Source organism: Phyllobates terribilis, unplaced genomic scaffold, assembly GCF_046119375.1.
Source record: "Phyllobates terribilis strain yellow unplaced genomic scaffold, ASM4611937v1 Scaffold_2__4_contigs__length_985480577, whole genome shotgun sequence".
Lineage (NCBI taxonomy): Eukaryota > Metazoa > Chordata > Amphibia > Anura > Dendrobatidae > Phyllobates > Phyllobates terribilis.
Window position 1 is genome coordinate 645,920,578 of NW_027362762.1, and position 17,413 is coordinate 645,937,990.

Here is a 17,413-nt window from a genome sequence, read left to right on the forward strand (position 1 = left end):
AAAACTCCTTATCAGAATAAAAGCATCTGCACCCATACCACTATAGTATTCCTCTTTTAAGTAATTCACGCTAAAGTAGTTATTCTGAGGTATAGGAACAGATGGGCTAGTTTTCACTAATTAAGAGAATTAATGACCCTTGGCACCCAGGGCGCTGTTGCCATTTGTCATGCTTCGGAAACCTGCCATTTTGGAGATGCCCTTGTTATTAGCCATCATAATTTTCACACACGTAGTATAGCAGTGTATCATAGTATATCACCATCATGTTTTTGCATACCTCATTACTATGTGGGGGTATTATTTGGTAGAGAGTATCATTAAAGGGGTTGTCTGGTCAAAAGTGATAAGTCTGCAGTCACTCTGTGTGACTGCAGACTTATGAATCTCCCTAGCGCAGGCACTGTGCACTGTGGGGATTCGCCGGTATCAGACCCGGGACCAGAGGATATGTATGAGTTATACATACCCCTGGACAGAGGGAAAAGCCTCGTTCTCCATATATTTGCATTGAGCGAGGCCGCGCCTTCTAGTCGGACGCGCCTGCTGGCCATCCGAGTCACTAGACGGGGTGTGGCCTCGCTCCATACACTTGTATGGAGCGAGGCGGCGCCGGCTGCCCGGGGTATGCATAACTCATACCTAGCCTCCGGTCCCGGGTCTGAAACTGGCAAATCCCTGCTGCGCACAGTGCCTGCGCTGAGGGGATTCGTAAGTCTGCAGTCAAACACAGTAACTGCAGACTTAATACTTTTGACCGGACAACCCTTTTAAGGAAGTATATGGTAAAATTATGTATTGTGTGATGTTTTGCATTAAACAACAGTCAGATGTGATGGTGACATTTGGACCTCGCATGGTTTCATCATCGAGCACTGTAAGACTTTTTTATATTTTTAATATTCCAAGACTGTCTTGTCTTTTGCAAAAAAAAATGTATTATTGAGTATTAAAGAAACATGTGCATAAAAAAACCACACTGTTTATGTATACAATTCTACTCAGAAATAGCACGCATTGCGCCATCTTAGTTGCTAAGAGATCTAAGACAAAATTATAAAAGGACAAACAAAATCTCAAATATTTGTGTTTTCCTTAATTTGTTCGTGGAGACCAGTATTCCCCAAACAACAGTCCTCACGGCCCCCACAGGTCATGTTCTCAGGTTTTCCTTAGTATTGCACAAGTGGTGGAAGTATCATAAAGGCATCAGGAATTCCCTCACCTGTGTAACACTACGAAAATCCTGGAAACATGACCTGTGGTGGCCATGAAGACTGGAGTTTGGGAAACTCTGGTGAAGACATAACCAATTAAAACCTTCAGCATAAAGGAGTATAGAGGCTGATTCATCAAATAATTTTCGCCAGAATTCTTGAAAATTGTTTATAGTTTTAACAATTTTAAACAACTCATACATGCACAAAAGATTTCCGACAGTTTTTTTACAGCAGTTTCAGCCAGCTCAGCCAACTTTTTGAAAAGTGTATAGAGCTTAGCCTGGAGGGGCGTAGCCTAGCACAGCTGACAAATTCATCATTATTTACACACAAAAAAGTGTCCTAAGTTATAAAAGAAATGCACTTCAGTACCATACTAGCTTACATTTCTTGCGGTAGCTGAGAGATGCGCAAAGTAAATTAAGAGGCATACGCTATCCTTCAAGAATTGGGGAAAAGTCTCAATGAATTTTGTGCATCTGCACAACCAAATAAAATAGTTATTTCTTTTTCATTTTATTGATGAAGAGTAGTCTATGGTTCATCAAACGTCAACGCACCATTCATGAAGACTGATGTGTGAAACATGTCTATGGCTCTGATTCATCAAACATCAATTCATCATTCATCAATGAAATAAAAAATAAATCACAATTTATCTTATTTACTGAATATACATACTGAAAACTGTCCAAAATTTTACCAAATAGCAATAAAGAAAAATCAAATAGTCTAAAACAAAATAAGTAAAATTGTGTTTCATATGTTGCAGTATCAAAATGACTAATGTATACAGAGGGTACAGAAAGTATTCAGACCTCTTTAAATTTTTCACTCTGTTTCATTGCAGCCATTTGGTAAATTCTAAAAAATTTTTTTTCTCATTAAAGTACACTCTGCACCCCATCTTGACTGAAAAACAACAGAAATGTAGACATTTTTGCAAATTTATTAAAAAAGAAAAACTGAAATATCACATGGTGATAAGTATTCAGACCCTTTGCTCAGTATTGAGTAGAAGCACCCTTTTGAGCTATTACTGCCATGAGTCTTCTTGGGAATGATGCAACAAGTTTTTCACACCTGGATTTGGGGATCATCTGCCATTCTTCCTTGCAGATCCTCTCCAGTTCCATCAGGTTGGATGGTGAACGTTGGTGGACAGCCATTTTCAGGTCTCTCCAGAGATGTTCAAATGGGTTTAGGTCAGGGCTCTGGCTGGACCAGTCAAGAATGGTCACATAGTTGTTCTGAAGCCACTCCTTTGTTATTTTAGCTGTGTGCTTAGGGTCATTGTCTTGTTGGAAGGTGAACCTTCGGCCAAGTCTGAGGTCCAGAGCACTCTGAAGAGGTTTTCATCCAGGATATCTCTGTACTTAGCCGCATTCATGTTTCCTTCAATTGCAACCAGTCGTCCTGTCCCTGCAGCTGAAAAACACTCCCATAGCGTGATGCTGCCACCGCCATGTTTCACTGTTGGGATTGTATTGGGCAGGTGATGAGCAGTGCCTGGTTTTCTCCACACATACCGCTTAGAATTTTCACAAAAAAAGTTCTATCTTCGTTTCATAAGACCAGAGAATCTTATTTCTCATAGTCTGGGAGTCCTTCATGTGTTTTTGAGCAAACTCTATGCAGGCTTTCATGTCTTGCACTGAGGAGAGGCCATTCTGCTATAAAGGCCCAATTGGTGGAGGGCTGCAGTGATAGTTGACTTTGTGGAACTTTCTCCCATCTCCCTTCTGCATCTCTGGAGCTCAGCAACAGTGATCTTGGGGTTCTTCTTTACCTCTCTCACCAAGGCTCTTCTCCCACGATTGCTCAGTTTAGCTGGACGGCCAGGTCTAGGAAGACTTCTGGAGGTCCCAAACTTCTTCCATTTAAGGATTATGGAGGCCACTGTGCTCTTAGGAACCTTGAGTAATGCAGAAATTATTTTGTAACCTTGGCCAGATCTATGCCTTGCCACAATTCTGTCTCTGAGCTCCTTGTGCAGTTCCTTTGAGCTCATGATTCTCATTTGATCTGCCATGCACTGTGAGCTGTGATGTCTTATATAGACAGGTGTGTGCCTCTCCAAATCAAGTTCTATCAGTTTAATTAAACACAGCTGGACTCCAATGAACGAGTAGAACCATCTCAAGGAGGATCACAAGGAAATGGACACCATTTGACTTAAATATGAGTGTCTGAGCAAAGAGTCTGAATACTTATGACCATGTGATATTTCAGTTTTTGTTTTTTAATAAATTTGCAAACATTTCTACTTTCTGTTTTTTTTCAGTCAAGATGGGGTGCAGAGTGTACTTTAATGAGAAAAAAAATGAACTTTAGAATTTACCAAATGGCTGCAATGAAACAAAGAGTGAAAAATTTAAAGGGGTCTGAATACTTTCCGTACCCACTGTATGCATATTACAGTACTTCATGCCGAATGCTATTAAGTTCCACAGTAATTTAAGGACATGAGAGATTGCCTTACAGGACTGCCATGAATATCCTACTAAATAATGTAGACTTTTAGGAGACATTGACGCATTCAGTAATATTCATGTGTCATTGTGCGGTAAAGTTAATCTCAAAATGAAACACTATTAACTAGATCTTGCAAAGTATTAATATATATGAAGTTATCTCCTCTGGCAGAGGTAGCACTTTTCTATTAGGAACACTTCCGATAGAAGAGACTTTGGCTTCCATATACCATTAGACAAAGAGCCGTGGTTGTGTAGGATTTATGTAGTGTAATAGTGGATGGAATGAGCACAGCCTTTGTAGTAACACACCAGGGCTGTGGAGTCGGTAAGCCAAACCTCCGACTCCTCAATTTCCATGACTCTGACTCCCTCATACATGGCTCATGTTTAAGTGATAAATTTACTGTAGCACAGATTCATCTCAACTAAAAGTCTAGACCCTTAGATCAGGAATAGGACAGACATTTATAGGGCATTTCATTACTTTCCCAAATTCTTATGAAAATAATATTCCCCACAAACTGCATTGAACTACTGTACCCAATTTATTATATATTTTAGGAGTTGGAGCCGGTCCATTTTATACCGACTCCAGCAAAATGGACACCGACTCCGACTCCACAGCCCTGGTAACACCGTTATAGCTGGATACCAGACCAACAGGTGATTATTATATTTTCACTCTATTGCATCCCACTAATAAAGTTGGTCTATTATTTCATGGAATCACTTCAGGGAATGGGAAAACAATACTACAGAATAGTACTATCAGACTTTCAGAATCATCCTGGTTAGGGCAGGGGCTTTGTTGGGAGTGATCAGAGTAAGTATTTATTTAATATAGCGCCATTAATTCTACAGCGCTTTACAGACATTATGGGCACTTCACGTTATTAACCTACATGATCTCACGCTGTCACTTTTTTGAGAACATATGGATTCATTGTGTAATAACAGTTTCTAACACCACTGGCTCAATACACCATGTCCACCAAGGACAAGTCTGCATATATGCACAATACTGTATCTTCCTAGAGTACCCCTTTAACATCATTTACATAATTGCTTGGAAAACATGAACAAACAGTTTTTAAAAGGTATGGAGAGAGTCTAGAACTAATCCAACTAGCAATCAGCTGTCTTTAATGCACTTGATACTTTGTGACCTTAAATCAGGGGTGGGGAACCTCAGGCCCTGGGGCAGTTTAAGGCCCTCGATGACCTTTTATCCGGCCCCCAGGCAGATTCCCGGGGGCCGCAGTGCTTGGCCGGCAGCTGTATTTTGACGGCCACCAAGCCATTCATTTCTTCTTGCTCTGTGAGAAGGTGCAGTGATCACTACTGAACGTTGAGGCGCGTATTACGCCCTGACACCAGTGCCAGCGTTAGGATGTACTTTGTGGGCGAATTTAGCAGGCAATTTGTACGGACCCTGAAGGATGGTATAAATAGCCAAATGGCCCTCGGCAGAAAAGAGATTCCCCACCCCTGCTGTAGATGGACAAGGTTGTTCTAGTGAAAATTGTGTGTGGTTACTAACTACATACTAATATTATATAGAAATCATATTATTTTATGTATTCATGCAATGTCAACCAGAAAAGGTTTTATTTTCAATTAGGTATAATCGGAATGTACTGAACAAAACTATTTGGTGTTAAAAGACATGAAAAACAAAAAAACAACAAGTATGTTTACTGCAATAAATCACTGACCATCTTTGACCATCTAAAAGTTGGATAGAGTCAAATCATAGGAGTTGTGTGTCCAACATAGTGAGAATCATTGTGAAAGAGTCTGAGCAACAGCCAAAACTGTCCACCAGGTGGTGGTGTAATACTACAAACTAGATCAAGACAGCTGAAGTGGTCCCGGTGCCCCTACCAGTACTTGCTAAGCTTTTCAATGAGTACGAGTAATTATTCTGAAACTGAACACGAGCGATCAAGTGAGCAAATTAAATACTATACTAGTTTCTATATCTTACTCCCATCCTGTTAATAACACTTCAAAAACAGCTTCCTCTTTACATCCCAGCAAATAGATGCGGCCCAAGTAACCCACAAAACCCAGGCTGCTCATCTTCAGGAGAAGCCAAATCTTCCTCACTATAGTTTCAGTCCGAGTACTGGTCATGAAAAAAAACAATGGGTTTTGAAACATTATTCAAGGGACAGTGCAGATAAACAATTTTTTTTTCACTGACCGAATCTGCATGTGAAAAAATAAATAAATCGCAGCATGCAGTAGTTTCCTTTGTAAACTGGATAAGAGTCATCCATCCATTCAAATTGATGTGTGTCAAAAAATAAATAAAATGTCATATAGTGCCACAGTTTAGCACCTGATTTTTATGGATACATAACAATTTTGTAACAGGAAACTGTAAATGATTAATAGCTGCTGCTGTAAAAAAAGGATTGTATAAGGATGACAAAAAAAAACACAAAAAAAAACAAAAAAAAAAACAGTCCTACTTTTCTGGATGAAACTCAATTTATGCGCTTGTGTGAACCCATCAGTTACTGTCCTCTGACCTTCAGCAGAACACTGGGGGGAATTTACAAAGCTAAAAACATCAGAAATCTAGTGGAATTTGTGCCAAAAAAGGTCTTTGTTCCACATGTATTATATTTTTAGATACTTTTAGTGGCTCTGCCCACACAGGGGTGATGCTTCACTGAAAATGGGTATGGATTCACAGGAGTTGGACATTGTTTGAGATGTGAAATGCCAACATTGTATTGCAAATCTCTAATGCAAAGTAAGCCAACTAAATAGTAGCTGCAAACTTTGACTTTTTAAAGACTTGAAATTCCAAATCATCCAGCATGAACCACAGTGATAAATGTAGTGTACAGTCAGACTGTCAAGTCCAAATTTAGACTGTCTAAAAATTAAGCCCCCGTCTCACATAGCGAGATCGCTGCTGTGTCACGGTTTTGGTGACGCAACAGCGACCTCACCAGCGATGTCGCTATGTGTGACACTTTGCAGCGATCAGGCCCCTGCTGTGAGGTCGCTGATCGCTGCAAAGTGTCCTGGACCATTTTTTGGACGTTGCCTTCCCACTGGTCAGCACACATCGCTGTGTGTGACCAGCGGGAGCAGCGATCAGGCTGGTAACCATGATAAACATCGGGTTACTAGGGGCACACGCGCACTTAGTAACCCGCTGTTTATCATGGTTACGAGCCTGCTAAAGTGAGCGGTAACCTCCCGCTCACCGTAGCAGAGTGGTAACCATGATAAACAACGGGTTACTAGGTGCGCGTGTGCCCCTAGTAACCCGATTGTTTATCATGGTTACGAGCCTGCTAAAGTGAGCGGTAACCTCCCGCTCACCGTAGCAGAGTGGTAACCATGATAAACAACGGGTTACTAGGTGCGCGTGTGCCCCTAGTAAGCCGATGTTTATCATGGTTACCAGCCTGCTCCTGCTTCAGCAGGCTGGTAACCAGGAGCAGGACATCGTGGAAAGATTCTTTCCATGATGTCGCTGCTTCCCTGATTGTTGGTGAGCCTGCCTGTTTGACAGCTCACCAGCGACCACATAGCGACGCAGCAACGATCCCTGACAGGTCATATCGTTGTCGGGATCGTTGCAGCGTCGCTAAGTGTGACGGGGCCTTTAGACCGTTTTATCAAATCAGCCCCAATTAGTTTTGGGACAACAATGTTGTTCCCAGCAAGGAAACATTACGCAATACCTTGAGGAGTTTGCAGTCTTCAAGAAGGTAATTAATTCACTGTAATTGTGTTACAAAAAAAGAAAAAAAAGGGAGAAGACTTAGACTGACAACTTAAAATGCAATTTGCTTTTGCGTAATTAACAATAGGTTGAAAAAAAAAAAAAAACTGTCATGTAAAAAAAAAAAACTATTAAACTGCAGATATGGGGTTAATCTGGAGGTTAATAGCGTTCTGAAATTGCCAAGTGCCGGCACTGAAAGCCCCGCTGCTGAGAGGAAATGAACTTTATTCCTCCCGGCAGCCTCTGGCTTTCAGTCATAGGAGTTGGCTGGTGCAGCTTCAATCATCGCTCAGTGCATAGTGAGCGAAGGTTGTAACCAGTTAGTATTAGTGCCGGCTGTCAGTCAGTGATGGGGCATGGTTACAGCTTCCGCTCACTATGCACTGAGTGGTGACTGAAGCCACGCCGGCCCACCCCCATGACTGAAATCCTGAGGCTGCCGGGAGGAATAAAGTTAATTTCCCTGCCAGCAGCGGGGCTTTCAGTGCCGGCATTCGGCAGCTTCAGAACGCTATTAATCTGCAGTTTAACAGCGTTTTTTAAATGATAAATTCCCTTTAAACAGCGTCTACCATGAGCTTTTCTTCAATGGAAACAAAGGATGGGGCATGCTATCCAAAACAGTACGTCAGATGCCGGCTCCCTGACTTTGATAACATGCAGCAGTTAACCTGTTAAAACCCGCTGTCAATCTCTGACAATGGCATTTAACACACGACGTGATCAAGGGGCACCGATGGGTTGCCATGATAGCAGGGGGTCTGCCGACGACTCCCGTGCACGTCATTTCGACCCTCCTGTGAAAGCCAGCTAGCTGGTATTCATAAGAGATCGTGATTTTCTCTATACATGGAAGTGCTGATGCCCTGCTATATACAGCACAAGCGATCAGATGATCGCAGCTTCAAGTCCCCTAAGGGGACTATTAAATACAGTAATAAGTAAAAAAAAAAAGTTTAAAAAATATGAAAAAAAGCGCACAAAAGTTCAAATCAACCTTTTGTCCCATTTAAAAAAAAATACACATATTTGGCATCACTGCGTTTATAAAAGTCCAATCAATCAAAATAAAAAATAAATTAATCTGATTGGTAAATGGAATAATGAGAAGAAAAATACAATTCAAATTTTTTTTTCACCACTTAAATAAAAAAAAACAAAAAACACAAAATTACTCGTGTTTGGTATCTGCGTACTCATACTAACTTGGAGAATCATATTGCCATATCAGTTTTACCGTATAGTGAACATGGTAAATGAAAAATCCAAAAAACAATTGTGAAATTGCACTTTTTTGCAATTTCAACGCACTTGGAATTTTTTCCCGCTTTCCAGTGCATCACATGATAAAATGAATGATGTCATTCAAAAGTCCTGCAAAAAAACAAGCCCTCATACGGCTTGGACATAAAAAATGAAAATGTTATGTCTCTTGGAAGAAGAGGAGGAAAAATTAAAAAACGGAAAAAGAAAATCAACAAAACACAGAAAATGGCACGGGGGGTGGAGGAGTTAAACAAATTGAGTGACAGTACTAGACAACTACCAATCAGCTAATTGTTTGCTGCTTAGCGGAAGTTTAACAGACTGTTTACACAGGAAGACTCTTTTTTCAGATGCGTGCTGAATGATCAGTAACAGATCCTTGTGTCTGCATAGGTAGCACTGTTCTCGGCAGCACAGGTCTTTTTTTTCTCAGTACATCGTCCTGTGTAAACAATGATCTTTTGTGCAGCACAAAAGATCATTTCACCAGATGAATGAACTTTTTACCTTGTTTGTCCGGTGATTGGCAGCCAGTTTAAACTGCAAGATTATTGGGAACCAATGCTCCTAAAAATGCATGTTCACGATAATCATACAGTCTAAATGGACTTTAACTGCACCAATTAAATTGAGTTGCAAAATGCTAAACTAAGCATCTTTGTTAGTGACGACATGTGTGGGGAGTTGGTTTACCTTGCTCTGCTTTTGCCTTCTCCTGGGTTTTTATTCACCCCACATCTAAAGGTCACCATCATTTCCTACTTGAGACTCATGTTATATACTTGCAGAATTGTCTAGAGAGCATATATCCTATTAGATTTTTTCCCACTATTAAAGTGGTGTCTTTCCGAATTTTATACATTATCCATATCATTTTGATTTTTCCTTATTAAAGGCAATCACATACAGTACAGACCAAAAGTTTGGACACACCTTCTCATTTAAAGATTTTTCGATTGGGTTCAGGCCTGGTGACTGTGGAGGCCAGGTCATCTGGCGTAGCACCCCATCACTCTCCTTCTTGGTCAAATAGCCCTTACACAGCCTGGAGGTGTGTTTGGGGTCATTGTCCTGTTGAAAAATAAATGATGGTCCAACTAAACGTAAACCGGTTGGAATAGCATGCCGCTGCAAGATGCTGTGGTAGCCATGCTGGTTCAGTATGCCTTCAATTTTGAATAAATCCCCAACAGTGTCACCAGCAAAGCACCCCCACACCATCACACCTCCATGCTTCACGGTGGGAACCAGGCATGTAGAGTCCATCCGTTCACCTTTTCTGCGTCGCACAAAGACACGGTGGTTGGAACCAAAGATCTCAAATTTGGACTCATCAGACCAAAGCACAGATTTCCACTGGTCTAATGTCCATTCCTTGTGTTCTTTAGCCCAAACAAGTCTCTTCTGCTTGTTGTCTGTCCTTAGCAGTGGTTTCCTAGCAGCTATTTTACCATGAAGGCCTGCTGCACAAAGTCTCCTCTTAACAGTTGTTGTAGAGATGTGTCTGCTGCTAGAACTCTGTGTGGCATTGACCTGGTCTCTAATCTGAGCTGCTGTTAACCTGCGATTTCTGAGGCTGGTGACTCGGATAAACTTATCCTCAGAAGCAGAGGTGACTCTTGGTCTTCTTTTCCTGGAGCGGTCCTCATGTGAGCCAGTTTCTTTGTAGCGCTTGATGGTTTTTGCAACTGCACTTGGGGACACTTTCAAAGTTTTCCCAATTTTTCGCACTGACTGACCTTCATTTCTTAAAGTAATGATGGCCACTCGTTTTTCTTTACTTAGAATTTGTATTACGGCAAGAAAAAAGCAGCTAACAGTCTATTCAGTAGGACTATCAGCTGTGTATCCACCAGACTTCTGCACAACATAACTGATGGTCCCAACCCCATTTATAAGGCAAGAAATCCCACTTATTAAACCTGACAGGGCACACCTGTGAAGTGAAAACCATTTCCGGTGACTACCTCTTGAAGCTCATCAAGAGAATGCCAAGAGTGTGCAAAGCAGTCATCAAAGCAAAAGGTGGCTACTTTGAAGAACCTAGAATATAAGACATATTTTCAGTTGTTTCACACTTTTTTGTTAAGTATATAATTCCACATGTGTTAATTCATAGTTTTGATGCCTTCAGTGTGAATGTACAATTTTCATAGTCCTGAAAATACAGAAAAATCTTTAAATGAGGTGTGTCCAAACTTTTGGTCTGTACTGTACATTTTACTATTATCCTGATACATTAGGGCTGGTTTCTCAATTCTTGCATATTATAAGTCCTGCACTTTACCCCTCATGCCATGTATTATTGTTTGGTATAGCTTTATTGAATTACTTTGCATGTATTTATTGTATGGTTATGACTAACCTTGGCGCATTTACCTCTGAATTTAGGCACTGGATTATAATAGAGCAGGGGGGAATGTTCCCTTACTCCAGGGGCCCCGGTTGGTACTAGTAAATTGTGACTTTTTAAAGGTTTTTAATTGTTTTCTGTCTTGGGATCTTTAATAAATATTACCTTTTCATTCCTGATCCTTGCTGTTTGCGGCTTTTTCTTGATTTTTGCACAAATGCTGCATTTACCACAACTGCATTTTAAAACCGCTTTTACTAAACAAAAAAACTCTTTGATTGGACGACACAAACAGAAATTGGAATATGAGAGCATATACATTAACAATCCAAAGCAACTCACCTAGAATAGTGATGATCTTTTGGTCACTTTTCTGACCAAGAGCATTGGCGACTCTGCACATATATGTCCCAGAAACATTGTGCGTTAGGGGGTAGTTGAAAAGTAGTGAATTATTGACAGATAATAAACCTCCAGGCCAAATTCCGTCTGACCTGTGTTAATAGAAGTTACACGCATGTTGAATTGAAGTGTTAGATAGAAAAAGTACTCATTTAGTAAGCATTAAAAGATTATTCTTTTCTTTACATTACATGGTTTAGAAAGTGAACATTACCATAAGTGCAGTAAGTATGAATGTTTACGTGAAGCTCATTGTATACTACAATGAAGAGAAGTCTGTATTAGCATACATTTCTAAATACAGAGCCCAACATATTAGTAAGAGATTGTAAAATGGAACTTCTTATACGGCATAAATGGAGATAACTACCATCAGGAGGCTGCTTCAGCTGCAGGGTGTGACCCCCGTCCAAACAGGAGTCCTATGGAGGGAGAGTGACTGTCAGACAACTCTGGTGCCACTCATGGTAGGTGAACAAGAGGACAGCCTTCTAAAACACAAACCAGACTGACTCATTGATGTCCAATGGTCTCTGGTGGGACAGTACTAATACCTAATCAATCTATGTATATTAGGCTGTACATACAGTACTGTGCAAAAGTTTTAGGCAGCTGTAGAACAAATGCCGCAAAGTAAGAAGGCTTATAATAGAAGGTGAAGTACTTGCTAATACTTTACTACAATGAGGACATTACATATTCACATTTGCCATTGTTATTGCTATTGTTTAGCACAGACTGGAGGGTGTACTGTACACAGAGTTGGGGCACAAATCACGTTGCTATTACTAGATTTCACATTTTACAGTTGAAGACACCATTTACATCACGTGAGAGTCTTCACTCCTAAATTGGTTTGTGTAGGAGGTTTCTGCCTGCAATAGCAATATATCATGGCACAGAATATTAACCAGTATAACATCTGCCAAGCACATAAAATAACAGCCAAAACATTGAAGAAAATGCGTTTACCTGGTCCATTTTATCTCTGTGGGTGGTGGATTAGCGTCAGCATTACACTTCAATTGGACATTTCTTCTGCCAACAAACCAATTGCCATCATAGCCTGTGATTGACACTTCAGGGGCATCTAAAACAGAGAAAGAAAACCTTTAAATGACACTCATGTTCAGAATTGAGGATAGGGGAATAAACCGCTCTGACAGTAGCTTATCACCTAGGGAAGGACAAAGAATCAGGCATGTTGGAATCCAACTTGCTGAAACCACCTTCCTACAAAATATCTGCTGAGAAAGTCGGCAGACATACATACACATGAGATAGTTGGCTGATCCCAATAAGATTGGCACGTTCAGCTGACTTCTCTCATATGTACTGCCTGTTTACACTGCAGGCAAAAACTACACACAGCTTAGTGATGGACAACATACCAAATTTTTGTGAAAGGTTTGTAGAAAGCCAACAAGCACCCCCTCACCATGGAGTGTACAGAACGTGGCTTCCATGAACACAATCTATAGAGCCCAGGGGCAGACTTCCAACATCTGCTGCTACAAGCGCACGGCTACAATTAGGGCAATACAGAAGGAAAGATGAGCAGCGCAGCCACGCACTCAGGAATGTGTAAAGATAGCATCTGTGTACAGGCTTTTCCATTTATATACTATGTCTGACTCCAGAAAAGCCTGAAGGAATGCTCACTTCTTTAATCTCCTTGAAGTGTTTCCCCTAATAAGGAAGTCCTGGTAGCCGCTATCACACATAGGTAGTCATTTATCAGGCAGCACCTGGCCAATGTTTAGATATCACTATACGGATATTTCAGTATCACAGCATCAGTCTGCAGCACATGTAAATGCAGCTCCGGAAAGGGCATTGATGCAAGCATCGGTCTTTCCGCAGCGAACAATTGTGAGTAGTAAAGGCCCTCCTACATCCTAGATGGCTGCCGGCCGAGAAATGCTTTGGCTGATCGGACGTCTGGCATCTGTCTCGCCAGGCTCTCCCATACACAGGAGAAGCTCGCTCAGATGGCAGCTTATCTCTAAAGAACAAAGTGATCGGTAGTCCGAAATTGGACATACCGGATCCTAAACCGGCATGATTGGAAGGGGCCCCCCATACACAGACTGTCAGCTTAACCCGCCAGGTTCGAATAATGTTAGTTTAATATGAATGGGGGCCTTAAGCATAGAAATGGCTTTACTTTACATGTTCGTTCATATAAAAGGCTTTCATCTTTCCGTTGCTGCGTGAAGCATTTTTACAGAATTTATAGGCTTCCTGCAAACTGTAATTTCTGGTTCCAGTAATTTATTCAGCCACTGAAAATCCATGATGTATTATTCATTTAGGACGTTGCAGTACTTCTTCTCCCTTGTGCAGTAAAGTATGCAGGTTGTAGCGCAGGTCTATTCAGAAATCTGAATTCACATATCGAGAAGTATTTATTCAGCTAGCTGAAAACAAACTGCATGTGTAGTGGTGAATATCCAATACATAGAGAGTACCACTGCTAACCATCTCTGGAGTGAGGGCAGCCATACTTTACCTGATCCTCTGTAATGCTAGGAAATAGATAAATACAGAGTTCTTATAATAATCGGGTGTCCCATAAATAAAGTGTCACCTATCCACAGCAGAGAAGATAAATGTCTTCTGAGACCACAACTAATCTCAATAAAGGGGCCCAGCCTCCATTGTATAAATGCAATGTTAGTGACCTCCTACAGCGGGTCAATGGAGCGGTGGTTGTACACACTCAGGGATGCATCATTTACACAAAGGATTTGGGACCCCTTGTTCTCGTGATTGGTAGGGGGTCCAGTTGTCAAACCCCCAGAGATCATACATTTATCATCTATCCTGTGGCTAGATAATGCAGTGCTGTAAAAAAATATTTGCCCTATCCTTTTTTTTTGCTGTTGTTTTTTCACATTTTGGCATATGTGAATATTTAAATTTGACTTGAATATTTAAAATTAAGCTACTTTTAATATCAGACAAAGATAACCCAAGTGACAGAAAATGCTGTTTTTAACTTCTTATAGTATAAGGGGTTGTCCCACAAGCAAAGTACTTTATAACCCCTTCTTCACATATGACGCAACAATAATTTTTCATTTACTCAGCCCAATGTTATACAATTCTGTGAATTGCCTGAGGGTTAAAAATGCTCACTACTCCCCTAGATGAATTCCTCGAGAGGTATAGTTTTCAACATGGGGTTGATTGTGGGGGTAATGGCTGTGTCTGACTGTACAGGAACACGGTCTGATCATACCACATCTCCTGGGCAGGGAAAGGAAGCAAAAGAGCATACAGACATTACAGCATGGTTATCTCATTATGGAGATTACCGATGAGGTATTTAATTTTATATTTGAATAGTCTGGACTTTTATGGACGATAGGTTTAATTTTGAATCTTTTTAATTTTTTTTAATTGGTCCCCAGTGGCTTTTCAAGTAGGTTTTCTGTGAAATACTGCAGCGTTTCAGAGTCAAACTTACAAGGCTGAAATCATAAAGTCAGCGCCCATGGGCCGGCAGCATGTACAACCCCTGGCAAAAATGATGGAATCACCGGGCTCGGAGGATGTTCATTCAGTTGTTTAATGTTGTTGAAAAAAAGCAGATCATAGACATGGCACAAAACTAAAGTCATTTCAAATGGCAACTTTATGGCTTTAAGAAACACTAAAAGAAATCAAGATAAAAAATGTGGTACTCAGTAAGGGTAATTTTTTTCAGACCAAGCAGAGAGAAAAAATTATGGAATCACTCAATTCTGAGGAAAAAATTATGGAATCACCCTGTAAATTTTCATTTCCAAAACTAACACCTGTATCAAATTAGATCTGCTCGTTAGTCTGCATCTAAAAAGGAGTGATCACACCTTGGAGAGCTGTTGCACCATGTGGACTGACATGAATCATGGCTCCAACAGGAAAGATGTCAATTGAAACAAAAGGAGAGGATTATCAAACTCTTAAAAGAAGGTAAATCATCACGCAATGTTGCAAAAGATGTTTGTTGTTCACAGTCAGATGTGTCTAAAATCTGGACCAAATACAAACAACATGGGAAGGTTGTTAAAGGCAAACATACTGGTAGACCAAGGAAGACATCAAAGCGTCAAGACTGGAGACTAAAAGCAATATGTCTCCAAAACAGGAAATGCACAACAAAACAAATGAGGAACGAATGGGAGGAAACTGGAGTCAATGTCTGTGACCGAACTGTAAGAAACCGCCTAAAGGAAATGGGATTTACATACAGAAAAGCTAAACATAAGCCATCATTAACACCTAAACAGAAAAAAAATAAAGGTTACAATGGGCTAAGGAAAAGCAATCATGGACTGTGGATGAAAGTCATATTCAGTGATGAATCGCGAATCTGATTTGGGCAAGGTGATGATGCTGGAACTTTTGTTTGGTGCGGTTCCAATGAGATTTATAAAGATGACTGCATGAAGAGAACATGCAAATTTCCACAGTCATTGATATTATGGGGCTGCATGTCAGGTAAAAGGCACTGGGGAGATAACTGTCATTACATCTTCAATAAATGCCCAAGTTTACATTGCTATTTTGGATAGTTTTCTTATCCCATCAATTGAAAGGATGTTTGGGGATGATGACATCATTTTTCAAGATGATAATGCATCCTGCCATAGAGCAAAAACTGTGAAAACATTCCTTGAAAGAAGACACATAAGGTCAATGTCATGGCCTGCAAATAGTCCAGATCTCAATCCAATTGAAAATCTTTGGTGGAAATTGAAGAAAATGGTCCATGACAAGGCTCCAACCTGCAAAGCTGATCTGGCAACAGCAATCAGAGAAAGTTGGAGCCAAATTGATGAAGAGTACTGTTTGTCACTCATTAAGTCTATGCCTCAGAGACTGCAAGCTGTTATTAAAGCCTGAGGTGGTGCAACAAAATACTAGTGATGTATTGGAGTGTTCTTTTGTGTGTTTGTGTTTCATGATTCCATAATTTTTTCCTCAGAATTGAGTGATTCCATAATTTTTTCCCTCTGCTTGGTCTGAAAAAAATTACCCTTACTTAGTACCACATTTTTAATCTTGATTTCTTTCAGTGTTTCTTACAGCCCTAAAGTTGCCATTTGAAATGACTTTAGTTTTGTGCCATGTCTATGATCTGCTTTTTTTTCCACATTAAACAACTGAATGAACATCCTCCGAGACTGGTGATTCCATAATTTTTGCCGGGGGTTGTAATAGCTGTCAGGTTCCATTTAATGTGGCCTCTGAAATATCCATGAAATAAAATTACACATTACTGTAAATGACATTTACAATATCGCATTGTCTTACTTTACAAGGCAGCTGAACAAATGCAGAATGAAGTTTGATCAGTAGACACCGTTGATTGTACTCACACTGTATATCCAATGTAAATGGAAGCTTAATATCACTTTCCAAAGCAGGGTGCTTTACAATGCAGGTTATGTTTCTTCTTCTTGCAAACCTGGTTGGGACCAGCTTGTATTGGCTTATGACGGTCACAGTTTTATTTGCAAACGTTGTGAAAGCGGCCTCTGCTCTCCCAAGGGACTCTTCCCAATAAATTTCGGCAGCGGGTTTTCCTGTAGCTGCTCTGCAGGTGGCTGCTACAGTTTCATTTGCTCCATCCATTAACTGGTGGGGTCCTTTAGTTATACTCACAGTAGGTTCAACTGAAAAATAAAGTGACACAATTCTATTAGAACAGCACAAGCCTTAAACTATGCAGTCATTTAATGGCATACTGTATAGCCAGTACCATAAAAGCAGGGATTCAGATTTCTAAACTGAAGATTAGCAGTACACAGGACAATGGGGATAATTTTGTCTTCCAAACAGTACGGTTTTCTCCTCTAAGCCATGGTAACTCATGTCAGTAACTTCAGACACTGAACTGATGGTGCTAGGGATGTTCTAGAATTTCTTAAAGGGTGCCCAGAATTATAAA

The 17,413-nt window shown here is 40.4% G+C and overlaps 1 protein-coding gene across 3 annotated transcripts in view; it reads right to left on the reverse strand.

Moving 5' to 3' along the window:
- Positions 1-17,413, reverse strand: part of NECTIN3 (nectin cell adhesion molecule 3) — a 105,943-nt gene that overhangs the window by 46,007 nt on the left and 42,523 nt on the right. For all 3 annotated transcript variants that reach the window (XM_073666673.1, XM_073666672.1, XM_073666671.1), the window contains exons 3-5: positions 16,842-17,138; positions 12,445-12,562; positions 11,413-11,564 (exon numbers count right to left, since the gene is read on the reverse strand). In XM_073666673.1, coding sequence (XP_073522774.1) covers positions 11,413-11,564; positions 12,445-12,562; positions 16,842-17,138 — 567 coding nt within the window. The remainder of the gene's footprint in view (positions 1-11,412; positions 11,565-12,444; positions 12,563-16,841; positions 17,139-17,413) is intronic.